At 42.8% G+C, this 15,814-nt stretch overlaps 1 protein-coding gene across 5 annotated transcripts in view; it reads left to right on the plus strand.

Annotated features, from left to right (window-relative positions):
- The window catches only part of mpp7a (MAGUK p55 scaffold protein 7a), a 524,619-nt gene that overhangs the window by 249,967 nt on the left and 258,838 nt on the right, over positions 1–15,814 (plus strand). For all 5 annotated transcript variants that reach the window (XM_078537871.1, XM_078537888.1, XM_078537875.1 and 2 more), the window contains one exon: positions 14,875–14,952. In XM_078537871.1, coding sequence (XP_078393997.1) covers positions 14,875–14,952 — 78 coding nt within the window. The remainder of the gene's footprint in view (positions 1–14,874; positions 14,953–15,814) is intronic.

The raw sequence follows: 15,814 nt of genomic DNA on the forward strand, positions 1-15,814 counted from the left end.
CATGGGGGACCTTGTCAAAGGCCTTACTGAAATCCATGTAGATAACATCCACTGCCCTTCCATAGTCGATCATCTTTGTCACTTCCTCGAAAAACTCGATCGATTTAGCGAGACACAACCTCCCCTTCTCAAAACCATGCTGCCTCTCACTAATATGCCCATTTGCTTCCAAATGGTAGTAAATCCTGTCACGAAGAATCTTCTCCAATAATTTCCCTACCACTGATGTAAGGCTCACCGGCCTGTAATTTCCTGGATTATCTCTGCTACCCTTCTTAAACAGTGGAACAACATTGGCCATTCTCCAGTCCTCTGGGACCTCACCCGTAGCCAGTGAGGATACAAAGATTTCTGTCAAGGCCCCAGCAATCTCCTCCCTTGCCTCCCTCAGTACTCTGGGGTAGATCCCATCTGGCGCTGGGGACTTATCCACCGTAATATTTTTCAAGACACCGAACACCACCTCTTTTTTGATCTCAACATGATCCAGGCTATCTACACACTCTTCCCTAGATAAATCAACTGCTAAGTCCTTCTCTTTGGTGAATACTGATGAGAAGTACTCATTTAGTATCTCTACCATTTCTTCTGGCTCCACACACAGATTCCCACCTTTGTCCCTGAGTGGGCCTACCCTTTCCCTGGCTACCCTCTTGCTTTTTACATATGTATAAAAGAGCTTGGGATTTTCCTTAATCCTGGTTGCCAATGACTTTTCATGACCCCTTTTAGCCCTCCTGACTCCTTGCTTAAGATTCTTCCTACTTTCTTTATATTCTCCACAGGCTTCATCTGTTCCCAGCCTTCTAGCCCTTATGAATGCTTCCCTTTTCTTTTTGACTAATCTCACAATATCCTTCGTTGTTCAAGGTTCCTGAAACTTGCCATTCTTATCCTTCATCCTAGCAGGAACATGCCGGTCCTGAATTCTTATCAACTGACGTTTGAAAGCCCCCAACGTGTCAGTTGTTGATTTGCCCTCAAACATCCACCTCCAGTCTCGATTCCTCAGTTCCTGCCTAATATTGTTATAATTAGCCTTCCCCCAATTAAGCACCTTATCCTGAGGACTCCTGTTATCCTTATCCACCAATACCTTGAAACTTACTGAATTATTGTCACTTTTACCGAAATGCTCCCCTACTGAAACTTCAACCACCTGGCCGGGTTCATTCCCTAATACCAGGTCCAGTATTGCCCATTTCCTAGTTGGACTTTCTACATATTGTCTCAGGAAGCCCTCCTGGATGCACCTTACAAATTCTGCACCATCCAAACCCCTAGCACTAAGTGATTCCCAGTCAATATAGGGAAAGTTAAAATCACCCACCTATTGCTTTTACATCTTTCCAAAATCTGCCTACATAACTGTTCCTCAATCTCCCGCCGGCAATTGGAAGGCCTATAGTAAACCCTCAACATTGTGACTGCACCCTTCCTATTCCGGAGCTCTACCCATATTGCCTCGCTGCATGAGCCCAACGAGGTGTCCTCCTGTCGTACAGCTGTGATATTCTCCTTAACCAGCAGTGCAACTTCCCCACCTCTTCTACACCCCTCTCTATCCTGCCTGAAACATCTAAACCCTGGAACATTTATCTGCCAATCCTGTCCATCCTTCAACCAAGTCTCTGTAATAGCAATAACATCAAAGTCCCAAGTACTAATCCAAGCTCTAAGCTCATCTGCCTTACCTGTTATACTTCTCGCATTGAAACAAATGCATTTCAGATCCCCAGTCCCACTGTGTTCAGTAATTTCTCTCTGCCTGCTCTTCCTCTTAGTCCTACTGGTCATATTCACTAGTTCCCAGTCATTTATTTCACCTGCTGACCTATTGCTCTGGTTCCCACCCCCTTGCCATACTAGTTTAAAGGAAATGCCAAACAATTATAGGCCAGTTAGTCTTACATTGGTGGTGAGCAAATTAGTAGAATCAATCCTGAGAGATAGGATTAACTGTCATGTGGAAAGACATGGACTAGTCAGGGATGGTCAGCATGGATTTGTTAATGGAAGGTCTTGCCTCACAAATTTGATTGAATTCTTTGAGGAAGTGACAAGAAAGGTTGATGAAGGTAGTGCAGTGGATGTGGTGTACATGGATTTTAGCAAGGCATTTGACAAGGTCCCACATGGCAGATTGGCCAGGCAAGTAAAAGCCAATTGGATTCAGGGTAATGTGGCAAACTGGATAAAAGGTTGGCTTTGTAACAGGAAACAAAGGGTAATGATCGATGGATGCCCTTGCGAATGGAAAGTTGTCTCAAGTGGTGTTCCACAGGGCTCGGTGTTGGGACCCTTGCTGTTTGTGTTATATATTAATGATTTGGGGTGAACGTGTGGGGCACGATTGGGAAATTTGCAGATGACACAAAGATTGGCCGAGTAGTGGATAGTGTAGAGGATAGCCATAATCTCCAAAAGGATATAGATGGGTTGGTGGAGTGGGCGGTAAAATGGCAGATGGGTTTTAACATAGAGAAGTGTGAGGTCATACATTTAGAGAGGTCAAACAGTTACAGGGATTACAAAATGAATGGGAATATACTAAGGGGTAGATGAAGTGAGAGATATTGGCGTACAAGTACACAGGTCCCTGAAGGCAGCAGTTCAAGTAGACAAGGTTGTAAAGAAGGCATATGGAATGCTCTCCTTCATTGGCAGAGGTATAGACTATAAAAGTAAGGATATAATATTGGAATTGTATAAAACACTGGTGAGGCCACAACTGGGAGTATTGTGCGCAGTTCTGGTCACCACATTACAGGAAGGACGTAATAGCTCTGGAGAGAGTGCAGAGGAGGTTTACAAGAATGTTGCCAGGGTTAGAAAAGTGTAGCTACGAGGAGAGATTGGATATGTTGGGGTTATCTTCCTTAGAACAAAGAAGGCTGAGAGGTGACTTGATTGAGGTGTATAAAATTATGAGGGGAATAGATAGAGTGGACAGGATAAAATTGTTTCCCTTGATGGAGAATTCTAGAACCAGGGGACATAGATTCAAGATAAGTGGCAGAAGGTGTAGGGGGGACATGAGGAAGAACTTTTTTACGCAGAGGGTAGTGGGTGTCTGGAATTTGCTGCCCAAGTTGGTAGAGGCAGAAACTTTAAACTCTTTTAAAAAGTACCTGGATCTGCACCTTAAGTGCTGTAAGCTGCAGGGATATGGGCAGGGTGCAGGAAGGTGGGATTAGAAAGGGCACCTGGGTGTCCTCAGGCTGGCATGGACAAGATGGACCGAATGGCCGCCTCTTGTGCTGTAACTTTTCTATGGTTCTATATCTAGGAGGATTGTAGGACTAAAGGAGATTAGAGATAGGGAGCGGTGAGGCATAGAGGAATTTGAAAAAAAGATGCTAATTTTAAAATCAGGCAGTGGATTCCAAATCCTAACCGCTTGTTTTCTCATGTATCTCCTGATTCTGACCCAAAGCTTGGTTTCAAATACCCCATTTTGAATACCAATACTGACAGATCCACAATTTCACCTACCACAGCCCACCTCAGTTGCACAGGAGCCAAAACCCCTGCTTTGTTTCTCAAATGTCTTTCTTATCACCCTACCAATCTCTGAACTCCAGAAACTACAACTCATCCAACATTCCACTGGATTAAACGATGTTCTCAGCGATGGTGGCTTTCTATCCTCTGGCACAAGCCTTGAAAGTGAGTTAATGGCCTAGATTTTGTGATTTGCAATGAAGCAAGGAACTCACCACTGACCTTGAAGAAGGCTGGGCTGAGAGATCTTGCAATCTGTGTGGTGAGAACTTTAACTCTTTTACTGTGCAGTTAGACATATATGTAGTAAAAGGGTGGTAAAAGGAGGAGTAGGGACGATGAGGGACCAACAAGGAATTTACAAATGGAAGCAGAGAACATAGCCGAGGTATTAAATGAATACTTTGCATCGTCTTTACCAAGGAAGAAGATGCTACCTAGGCCATGGTAAAAAAGGGAGGTAATTCGGGCACTAGAAGGGTTTAAAATTGAAAAGGAGGAGGCATTAGATAGGTTATTGTACTTAAAGCTGATAAGGCAGCCGAAGCGGATGAGATGTGTCCAAGGATACTGCGATAATTGAGAGTGGAAATTGCGGAGGCATTGGCCATAATTTTTCAGTCTTCCTTAGACTTGGGGGGTGGTACCTAAGGACTGGAGAATTGTGAACATTATACCCTGGTTCAAAAAAGGGTATTAGGCTAAGCCCAGCAACTACAGGTCAGTCAGTTTAACTTTGGTGGTGGGGAAGTTTCCAGAAACAATAATTTGGGACAAAATTAATAGTCACATGGACAAATGCAGGTTCATTAGGGATGGCCAGCATGGATTTCTAATGGGAAAATGGTGTTTAACTAACTTGCTGGAGTTTTTTGAAGAGGTAAGTGAGGGTTGATGAGGGCAATGCTGTTGATGTGGTGCTCACAGATTTCCAAAATGTGTTTGATACAGTGCAGCACAGCAGACATGTGAGCAAAGCTATAGCTCATGGAATTAAAGGGACAGTAGCAATATGGGGATACAGAATTGGCTGAGCAGCAGGAAATAGAGGGTACTGGTTAATGGATGTTTTTTGGGCTGGATTGTATTGGAGTTCCCTAGGGGTCAGTGTTGGGACCCTTGCTTTTCCTGATATATAATAATGACCTAGATCTTGGTGTACAGGGCACAATTTCAATGTTTGTAGATAATACAAAACTCAGAAGCATTTTGATCAGTGAGGAGGATAGTGTAGAAATACAGAAGGATATAGACAAGTTGGTGGAATGGGTGGACAGGTGGCAGATGAATTTCAATGCAGAGAAACGTGAAGTGATACATTTTGAGAGAAAGAACATGGATAGACAGAATAAAATAGGGAGTACAACTCTAAAGGGGTGCTGGAGCAGAGGGACCTGGGTCTATTTGTGCATAAGTCATTGAAGTTGGCAGGACAGGTTGAGATAGCAGTTCATAATAAAGCGAACAGTACCCTGGGGCTTTATTAATAGGGGCATGGAGTCCAAAAACATGGAGGTCATATTGAACGTGTATAAGTCACTAGTTCAGCCTTAGCTGGAGTATTGTGTCCAGTTCTTGGCACCGTGTTTTAGGAAGGACGTGAAGTTATTGGAGAGAGTGCAGAGGAAATTCACGAGAAGGTTCCAGGGATGAGGAACTTCAGTTATGAAGACAGATTGGAGAAGTTGGGACTGTTTTCCTGGGAGGAAAGAAGGCTGAGAGGAGATTTGATCGAGGTATTCAAAATCATGAGGGTTCTGGACAGAGTAGATAGGGAGAAACTTCCTACTCGTGAAAGGACTGAGAACGAGGGGGTACAGATTTAAAGTAATTGGTAAAAGAAGCAATAGTGATGTGAGAAAAAAACTTTTTCATGCAGTGATTAGGGTCTGGAATACGCTCTACCTGTGAGAGTGTGGTGGATGCATGCCTAATCAAAGCATTCAAAAGGGAATTAGATTGTTATTTGAAAAGCAAGAATGTGCAGTGTTATGGGGAGAAGGTGGGAGAATGGAACTAGGTTGGTTGGTCATTCAGAGAGCCGGTGCAGACATGATGGCCCAAATGGCCTCCTTTTGCACCACAACAATTCTATGATCCTGTGCAATTTATTGTAGCTTAGTTTAATGGGGATTCCCAGCTTTGAGCTGCAGTGAGGTTATTAAGCTGCCCAAGTAGCCAGTTACATTTAAAGGTCCCTCAGACAGCCAACCGAGAAATGAATCAAAGTTTCACAGATTGCAAAATAAAGATTGGCATGTAAACAGGGGATTAAGGTAGAAGCTGAAATATCATGAACACACTTTAAAGATATTTAATTATTTAAAAATATAATTTAAAAATATTGTTATTAATAATCACAGAAACATTTAACAATATTCCACAAGTATCAGTTAGTTGGGTTGTTTAGCAGGAGTTACTGCTTGGATCACTGTTAAAATCTGTTACACCCCATTGAACCTCTAATGGGGGTCGGATCTAAAATTGTTTCAGAGGCACCAAGCAAAAGGGTAATGCTTGATGGTTTTTTAATGACTGGAAGGCTGTTACCAATGGGGTTGTGGAGAGCTCACATCAGTGATTTGGAATTGAATGGAGAGGGTATGATTAAGAAGTTTTCAGATGACATAGAAGTATCGAGGAACAGAGACACCTTGGAGTGCATATTCACACATCCCTGAAGGTGGCTGGACAGGTGGATAAGGGATACCTGCCTTTATTAACTGAGGTGAAGAATAGAAAAGTAGGGAGGTTATGTTGTAACTTTATAAAACACAAGGCCACATCTGGCGTACGGCGTGTATGCCTCACTATGTGATTGCACTAGAGAGGGTACAGAGGAGATGATATGTTGCCTGGACTGGAGAATTTTAGTTACAAGGAAAGATTGGCTGGGCAGGGGTTGTTTTCTTTGGATCAGAGGAGGGTAAGGGGATACCTAACTGACATGTATAAAATTATGAGTGGTCGAGATGGTGGACAGGAAAACCCTTTCCCCCTTGGTTGAGGGTCCATAATCAGGGTCATGGATTTTTGTTAAGAAGCAGGAAATTTAGAGGGGATTCAGAGGGAGTTTTTTTTCATCCAGATCGTGGTGGTGGGGATCTGGAACTCACTGCCTCAAAGTGTGGTAGAAGCAGAAACCCTGATAACATTTACCAAGTACTTTGATATGATATGCACTTGAAGTGCTGTAACCTACAAGGCTACAGATGAAGACCTGGAAAGTGAGATTTGGCTGAATAGCTCCTTGTCTAACAGCATGGTCATGGTGGGCTGAACTGCCTCTTTCCATGCTGTAAATTTCTATGATACTATGATTCTTTTCTTTTATTTTTTGATGAGATATTGCCACATTGATTTCACTGGTTGGTGGTTCTGGTGGTTCACAGCCTGAGGCAGAGTGAATGACAGATCACAACATGAGGATTTCTATGTTAATCTGCATTTATGCTCAAGCCTAAAGAGGTTACATTCAGAGAGATAATGACAGTAAACACTGACAGTCTGCTCTCAAAAACCCCCTGAAATTCCAGGCCATCAAGAGAACCTGGGTAGATGGTCAATGTAATTGGGTTCTAGCAACATCCAGGTTGGGAAGGGAGACGACAGAGTTGTCAGAGATGGCTTTGCAGATGATGAAGGCCATGTGAGATTATCAAGTTTCAAGTACCTGTGGCTATTTGAGGGGTGAGATTAAATGAGTACGAGTGGTTGCTCGCTTGCACGTGGGCCAATTGAAACCCTTAAGTGGCCAATTAGTGGACTCTTAAGGGCCTCTTCCCGCCACTGCTGTAATTTTATCTGCTGTGGGGGACAGTGTCCAGCCTGTCCAGTGAAACTTGGTGCACTGGTAGCCCGGTAAAGGGAGTTGCCTAATTTATGTCAACCAGGCCTCCCGCTAGGTATTTTCTCCTTGCTCACATTTCCTCTCCCACGCAGTTGTCTACCCCACTCCTCACTTCCCTGCTTCTCTCTCTACCCCTACAGCATCTTGTTCTTCTTAAAACCAGTCTCTTTTCCCCAACCTTTGGCAACAATTCCCTATTTGGCTCAGTGATTTTACCTTCCATGTCTGTGAAGTGTCTTGAGACACTTTTCGTATATTAAAGGCATGGTATAAAGCAAGTTGGTGTTGACAGAACTTTTTGCCAACATCAGTGGTTTATGGGTGATTGATGGATGCAAAAGGGAAGTTTCCTGTTTCTCGGTAGACTTTAATCAAGTAGGCAAAGGTTTGGGAGAGAGATTTTAACATGGGTAAATATAAAGCGATGCACATCAAAAACAAGATTCATGAAAATAAATATGATCTTGTCACAGGATTTTTTGTCTAGCCATCTTTTGGTCTGGGATTATGCAGAATATTTATTGGCTAGGATCAGATAAGGTCAAGGGGAACCCACTATTTAGGATTCCGCCCAATCTATTCGTGACGACAGTGATTGGTTCCCCACCTGGAGGCCCAGCTTAGTTGACAGTTGGGCCTTCGTTTGGGCAGAGAGCCAGTCACTGACTGTCACAGCAGTGGGTAAGTCTATTCCAGAAAACAGGGGTCATCAGAGGTGGGGTGGGAGTTAAACTGGAGGGGAGGATGCTGGGAGGAAAGGGGTGACTGGAGAGGTGAGTGTTAATCGAAGGGGAGATGATCAGAGGGATGGGCATAATCAAAGGCGGGGGTGGCAACAGAGGGAGTTGCCGATCCTGCAGGGGTAGGTCAGATCCTGTGGGGTAAGGTCGGAGGCCTTGATGGGGGGATCGGAAAGCTTGGGGTGAGGGTGGTGGGGGGGTGGGATTGGGTGGTGCGGGGGTGTGGTTGGGGTTTGGTGGTGGGGAATGGATCGTGGTCTGGTGGGAGATTCAGCCTGGCGGTGTGGGTAGAGTGGGACCTCGTGGGGGAAAAGGACAGAGGTCAGGTGCCTCGGGGCAGGTCACAAGACCGTTGTAGGGGACCCCAATCACTGGGGCTCGACAGGTAGGCATCTGCATCCAGGGAGTAAATGTGAAGGCATTTAGCTCCTCAATCCACTTGCCTGGAGGAGTTTGCTGGGTTCGGGAAATCTGGCTAACAGTGTTCATTTTCAAAAACAGAATGGTAATGATGCTAACACCCTCTTTATCATATTGAAAGCTACAGTCAGCCTTTTGGTGGCATGGTCACCTGCTCGATTTCCAGTTTCAGTTCAAGCCAGGAATGAGCAGATTGGAGGCAGGTTTCCATTGAGAAACAGATTTCCGACACTTTAATCTCCCACCTAACTTGAACCCACTGTTTTTTTTCAATTAAAATTCAGTCCATTATGTCAAACCAGCACTAGGATAGGCATGCAACTAACATTGACACTTGTTAGTGTTCGGCAGCGTTCATGGCTCTTCAGATATTGAAGCAGTCCGCGTCTATGTGCAGCAGGGCCTGGATGACATTCGTGCTTGGGCTGATTGGGGGGCAGGGGCGGTGTTGCATTCATGCCACATCCATGCCAAGAGATGACCGTCTGCAACAAGAATCCTGGTTGCCACATTACAGGAAGGACTTAATTGCTCTGGAGAGAGTACAGAGGGGATTTACAAGAATATTACCAGGGCTTGAAAATTGCTGCTATGAGGAACGATTGGATAGGCTGGGATTGTTTTCCTTGTAGCTGAGGAGGCTGATGGGTGACCTGATTGAGATGTACAATATTATGAGCAGACTGTTTCCCCTGAAAGAGAGGTCAGTTTCCTAGGGGCACAGATTTAAGGTGATCGGTAGAAGAATTAGAGGAGACATGAGGAAAAACGTCTTTACCCAGAGAGTGGTGGGTGTTTGGAATTCACTGCCTGGTTTGGTGGTGGAGGCAGAAACCCCCAACTCATTTAAAAGGCACCTGGATCTGCACCTGAAGTGCTGTAACCTGTAAGGCTACTGACTGGATGCTGGGAGGTGGGATTAAAATGGGCAGTTATTTTTTTTTTTAAATTTCTCTTTTGGCTGGCACAGACAAGATGAGCTGAATGGCCTCTTTCTGTACAGTAACTTTTCTATGGTAAGTATACAGAGAATGTGTGATAAGAAATAGGAGCAGAAGTTGGCCATAGTGCCTCTCAAGCTTGCTCTATCATTCAGTAAAATTATGAGTGATCTGATCTTGGCCTCAACTCCACTCCCTACTGCCTGTTCAAGAATCTGTCTATCTTGGCCTTGAATGTATTCCATGACTTGAAGAGCCACAAGAAATTAGGTACAGGTGGAAATCACCAGCAATAGAAAAAATGATCCACTGTGAAAGCTGAAGGGTGGTACTTGGGAGAGTTGTACACAACAAGGATTTTAAGTGAGACAAGAGCAATGAAAGGTGCTTGAGAATGGATAGGTGGGGACAGCAGAAATGAGCCCTAAGCAGAACTTGCCAATAAGAGCTACACCACCCCCACAATAGTTTGGGTGATGGAATGCCAGATTGGGCATTTTGCTGAGGGGGAAGCAATCACCCCATGTAAGCCAAGCTTCACTCAGTGCCAGGATGTTGATAGATTGACATTGAGGTTATGGATGACAGGCTTTGGTTTTGAGGGAGTCAACCGTCTGGAAGGCGCAGTGGAGCGGTGATGATTCACTGGCTGACATGGGGGACAGTGGAAGAGGCAAAATGGATAAGGAAAACATTAATCAAGATAAGCAGATGGAAATTTTGAGCTTATTCAAGGGAGGCTTTAGCCTTGGGCAGCAACAGAATAAAAGATGGTCTTAGACATTGGGTGAAGTGAAGGATTGAGTGAGACATGGTGCCAGCGAAGGGCGAATAGCAGAAAGAGAAAGAAGAACATGGCTTAGAAATGGCATAAAGGGAACATTGTAGTTTTGGGCTCAACCCTGGAGTAATGACTCTTATTCATATGCAGAGACACATATAGAACGGTTTAAAATTATTTTAGCCAGTGTCAAAGTTTTGGAATGACTTAGGTAGAGGCACTTACACAAAAGCAACAGTGCAGTACCTCGGCAAGTCTTGAGAACAAAGCTTCCAGGAAGGTGGTGTAGTTAGCTAACTAAACTTTGCAATATAATAGAACTTTGAAATTTTACTTGCTTAGAAGACCTCAGTGATACTTCCCATCCAGTTGCAAGTGTGGTAAGTGATTCATCCCAATTTATTGAGAAAATAATGGTCAGCTATCAAATTGTCATAAAGAAGCAAGCACCTCTTGATTCCTAAAGAACTGGCCTCAAATGGAATCTATCCAAGAGTAAAAAAATAAGTATGAGTCGGAATCGGCAGCTGAGGTGGCAAAACATTTTGCAAGCTTATCACTAGTAGCGATAAAGTACCAGATCGTTGATATGATTCCAGTCTTTGTGAGAATAGTCCTGGGAATTACACACTAAGATAAAAGCAAAATACTGCGGATGCTGGAAATCTGAAATAAAAACAGAAAATGCTAGAAAATCCCTCCACATCTTCCAACCTCATAGTCTCTCAACCCCAGACAGCCTGCTTCTAACCTCCTTCCCAAAATCCACAAACAGGAATGTCCCAGTAGACCTATTGTATCAGCCTGTTCCTGCCCCACAGAACTCATTTCTTCCTATCTTGACTCCATTCTCTCTCTCCCCTTGTCCAATCTCTTCTCACCTACATCCGCGATTCCTCTGATGCCCTACGTCATATCAACAATTTCCAGTTTCCTGGCCCTAACTGACACCTCTTCACCATGGATGTCCAATCCTTCTACACCTCCATCCCCCCTACCAGGATGGCCTGAGGGCTCTCCGCTTCTTCCTTGAACAGAGGCCCAAATAGTCAACATCCACCATGACTCCTCCATCTGGCTGAACTTGTTCTCTCAGAACAATTTCTCCTTAAACTTGTCTCACTTCCTTCAAATAAAAGGTGTGGCAATGGGTACCTGCATGGGCCTCAGTTATGCCTGTCTCTTTATGGAGCATGTGGAACTTCCTTGTTCCAGTCCTACTCAGCCCCCTCCGACAACTCTTTTCTCGGTACATCGACAACTGTTTTGGTGCCACTTCATGCTTTCGTCTGGACCTGGAAAAATTTCCAATTTCCACCCCTCTACCACCTTCACATGATCCATCTCCGACACTTCTCTTCCCTTCCTTGACCTCTCTGTCTCCAGAACACCCTGGTTCACTCCTCCATCACAGCCAACACCTCATTCCCTCCCCACGGCACCTTCCCATTCAATCGCAGAAAGTGCAACACCTGCCCCTTTACCTCCTCCATCCTTGCCTTCCAAGGGCTTAAACACTCCTTTTTTGGTGAAGCAGCACTTCATTTGCACCTCCTTCAATTTGGCCTACTGCATTCACTGCTCCCAATGCTGTCTCCTCTGCTTTGGGAAGGCCAAACACAGACTGAGTCCGCTTTGTGGAACACCTTCAGTCTGTCTGCAAGCATGACCCAGACCTTCCTGCTGCTTGCCATTACAAGACACCATCCTGCTGTCATGTCCACCCTTGACCTGCTGCAATGTTCCAGTGAAGCCCAACACAAACTGGAGGAACAGCACCTCATCTTCCGATTAAGCACTTTACAGCCTTCTGGACTTAACATTGAGTTCAACAACTTCAGACCATGAACTCTCTCCTCTATCTTCACCCCTTTTTTAACCCTTTTTAAAAAAAAAATATCCACTTATTTTCATTTTTATTCATTTATTAATTGTTTTATCCTCTTTTTCCATCCTTTGTCCCCAACCCACCCCAAAAAGGGCCGTCTGTTACTTGTTCCCTGTTGTTCTTTCACAAAGTGCTTACCCTTGTTCTGCTGTTAACACATTATGCTTTCCTACTTTTATGCCACTATCAGCACCTCCTTTGGCCATTACCATTACCTTTTATCCATGGCATCTTTGTCAATCTCTCCTTAGCCCCCATCTATTGCTGGCCTTCTATCCAGCTTCACCTGCTCCACCCCGCCTTAAACAGCATAAATTTCATCAGATTTCTACTTCTCTTTAGCTCTGAAAAAGGGTCATACAGACTTGAAATGAAAACTCTGTTTCTCTCTCCACAGATGCTGTCAGACCTGCTGAGTTTTCCCAGCATTTTCTGTTTTTATTACCTGGAAATTACATCTCAGTTGGCTTGACATTTTCGGATATTAAAATGTTATTAATTGCTTTTACACACGTATTTTTCTCCCAAATAGCTTTTTTTTCTAACAAGGGAAGCAGTTTAGGGGCATCTGCAAGAGTAAGACCACATCCAGAGTACAGTGTGCAGTTCTGGTCTCCTGATTTGCGAAAGGATATAATTGAATTTGAAGCTATTCAGAGAGGTTCAGTTGACTCATTCATGGGATGAAGGGTTTGCCTAATGAAGAAAGGTTGAACAGGTTGTGTCCATACCCACTGGAGTTTAGAGGAATGAGCGGTGGTCTTATTGAAACATGTAAAATCCTGAGGGGACTTGATTAGTAGATACCAGATGTTTCCTTTTGTGGGAGAGATCAGAACCAGGGGATGCAGTTTAAGAATAAGAGGTCTCCCTTTTAAGATGGGAGATGAGAATTTTTTTTTCTCTGAGGACTGTTAGTCTGTGGAATTCTCTTTCTCAGAAAGCAGCAGAGGGTACGTCACGTAATTTATTAAAGCTGAGTTGAATAGATCTTTGATAGACAAGGGAGTTGAGAGTTATGATGGGCAGATGGGAAAGTGGAGTTGAGACCACAACCAGATCAGCCATGATCTGATTCAATGGCAGAGCAGGCTTGAGGGGCAAAGGGCCTACTCTTCCCAAGTCCTACGTTCCTACGTAATTCCAAGCCAAAGGCTTATAAAGAACACACTTAATTTTTTTCTACAGCAATTCTTTGAGAATATAACAATAAATTTTAAACAGATATCAGGAAAGCCCTCTTAATTCAGAGGGATAAATGTCTGCAATCGCTATCAATCATGATAATAGATAGCTTTTTCCACCAGACTGTTAGCTTTTGACTTAAAAGGTGCTTTCTCATTTCCCTTCTCGTGTCTCCAACTTTTGAATTTCTAACTCCAGTTCCGTCGTATTTGAAACCCTCAGTGAGAAATTTACCAGGATTACCAGTTCCCTTCATTGTGTTCACCATTTCAATTATGTCAACTTAAAAAATTTTATTCTGAAAAATAGCCCAAAATATAACTGAAATTTGCAGAGGTAATCATCTGTATGTGTCAAAACCCTGGATTCTCTGTAGGGAGTACCTGATTTATTTTTGATTTAGGTCAACAGCAGTAAGGAGCAGTGCAACCCAGCCACTGAAAAAAAGAGACAGGCCAGAGGAGAAATTTAGCTCCAGATGGGACACAGCTTGGGTTGAAACGAGAGCCAATGTTCAATAATGGTATAGGGGATGCAGTAGAGATACTTGAGATCTGGTCTAGCTAGAATCAGCTGTTCTTAATGAATTGCCAGACATGCTTTAACTTGCACAAAATACAACGCTCACAAAATAAATTGAATTCAGAATATATTGTCTGAGCCTAATGTGCCTATGGGGACATTTTTGTTAGGCATTATCATCTATAGAAATGTGCAAAGTGTTGCTTTGCTTGTATGACCATTATTTACTGTATTGGCGGTGTACTGTCCTTTTTTAGTCAGCAGTAGCAAAGACAAAAATTCTTGGGTTCCCATTAGGCACTAAATTCCAAAGCACTGAACCAGATGTATTCAAAATATTACTACAGATGTCATCCACTATAACGGAGCTTCAACTATGTTGCCAAAAACTTTAGAAACACAAGTTTCAAATCTGCTAATTCCATGGATTTTCGTTATGACTCAGATGCATGCAGTTGGTGGACTTTCAATTTTTTTTCCTGCGGTCATGTATAGAATTAAAAGCACAAAGAAATAACAGATTAAATTGACTACTTTTAAATGAGTACAGGACATGAAACATAGGCTCTGATGAAAGGTCATCGACCCGAAACGTTAACTGTTTCTCTTCACAGATGCTGCCTGACCTGCTGAGTTTTTCCAGCTTTTATATTTTTTTGTTCTTATTTCATGAAAAGCATAAGTTGGGAATTTCCAATGATTTTATGATACAAAGTATGTAGTCAGTACTTGAGGCAATTTCAAATGGCCCCAAAGTAAATTTGGATGAAAGTGCTTTTCAATATTTTGTAACTTGTAAAATTCATTTGTGATTACACTGCATTCTCAACATTTTTTCCAGGTGATTTGTATATGTATGCTGTACTTTTATTTCCACTGGTGAAACTTATGATGAATTACCATTATATGTCTGACTTCTTTAGGTTTCCATGATTTTTTTTCTTTCTGTTACAGTAACCTCTGTTTTTGTTCAGTGAGATTATATTGCCCTATTTCCTCCTTACTGGATAAATTATATTAAACATTCTGTGATTACTTTCCAGATCCATGAAAAGCTTCAGCAGTATGAGAGACAGAGTCCGACACCCATTCTTCATAATGCAGCCACTTTGGCAGACGATGTAAGTGTCCTTCATCTTTGTGATGAGATCATTGGATATGAATGCATTCAAAGTGTCTGTTTAGAATTAATAGTTATGTGAGGTGAAGTAAGATCACTCATTTTGTTTCCAATAGAGCTGTATAACGGATTTTCTTAGCTTTTGTTATCTGCTTGTTGAGGACAGGAGGAATATCAGGCTTTTCCCTTGTTTGACACAAGTATTGTTTAATATGAATGGCATATGAAGTGATACAGTGGAGAGCTGTCAACTAACATGATGTTTTAAACAGCAGAAGAAAAACATACAAAAGTATAGATCTATCATCATAAAGCAAGCGGCAGCATGGGTAAAATGACAGACATGGTGAATAAGTCAGACATTAAATAGCTATAGCAAAACTTGCATCTCATTCCTACCAGAATGCTTAGATATGATTTATTATGGATTTTTTCTAAGAAACTTGTTTATGCAACTGGGAATTTATTGATGATATAATTATTAACTGAGGTTGTGCCCCATTTCTTTGAATTAACAGCAATATGTCCTTTGTTGTCCACCACTCATGTTGATATTGCCTAAATATTGAAGTTGCATTCCAGTTGGGTTCATGGTTTAAAAAAAAGGATAAATTGCTTCTTCCATTTTCCATACTTTAGTTTGGGAAGGGAAGAAGTTTTAAGCACCAGGAACGAAGCTTTGCCCGAAACCCAGAGCTTTTCATGAATCAAGTTTTTTTTGGTAAAAGATTTTCCTCATGTTTATAGGTGATGATGTTTCACTTCCTCTTTTGTAAAAGACCCACCCAAAATGGAGTTTCTAATCCTATACCTGCTCCTGTGGAGATCTTGTTTATATAACTTTGCAAACAATCAGGTGCTGA

Source organism: Cetorhinus maximus, chromosome 3 (assembly GCF_964194155.1).
Source record: "Cetorhinus maximus chromosome 3, sCetMax3.hap1.1, whole genome shotgun sequence".
Classification (NCBI taxonomy): Eukaryota; Metazoa; Chordata; class Chondrichthyes; order Lamniformes; family Cetorhinidae; genus Cetorhinus; species Cetorhinus maximus.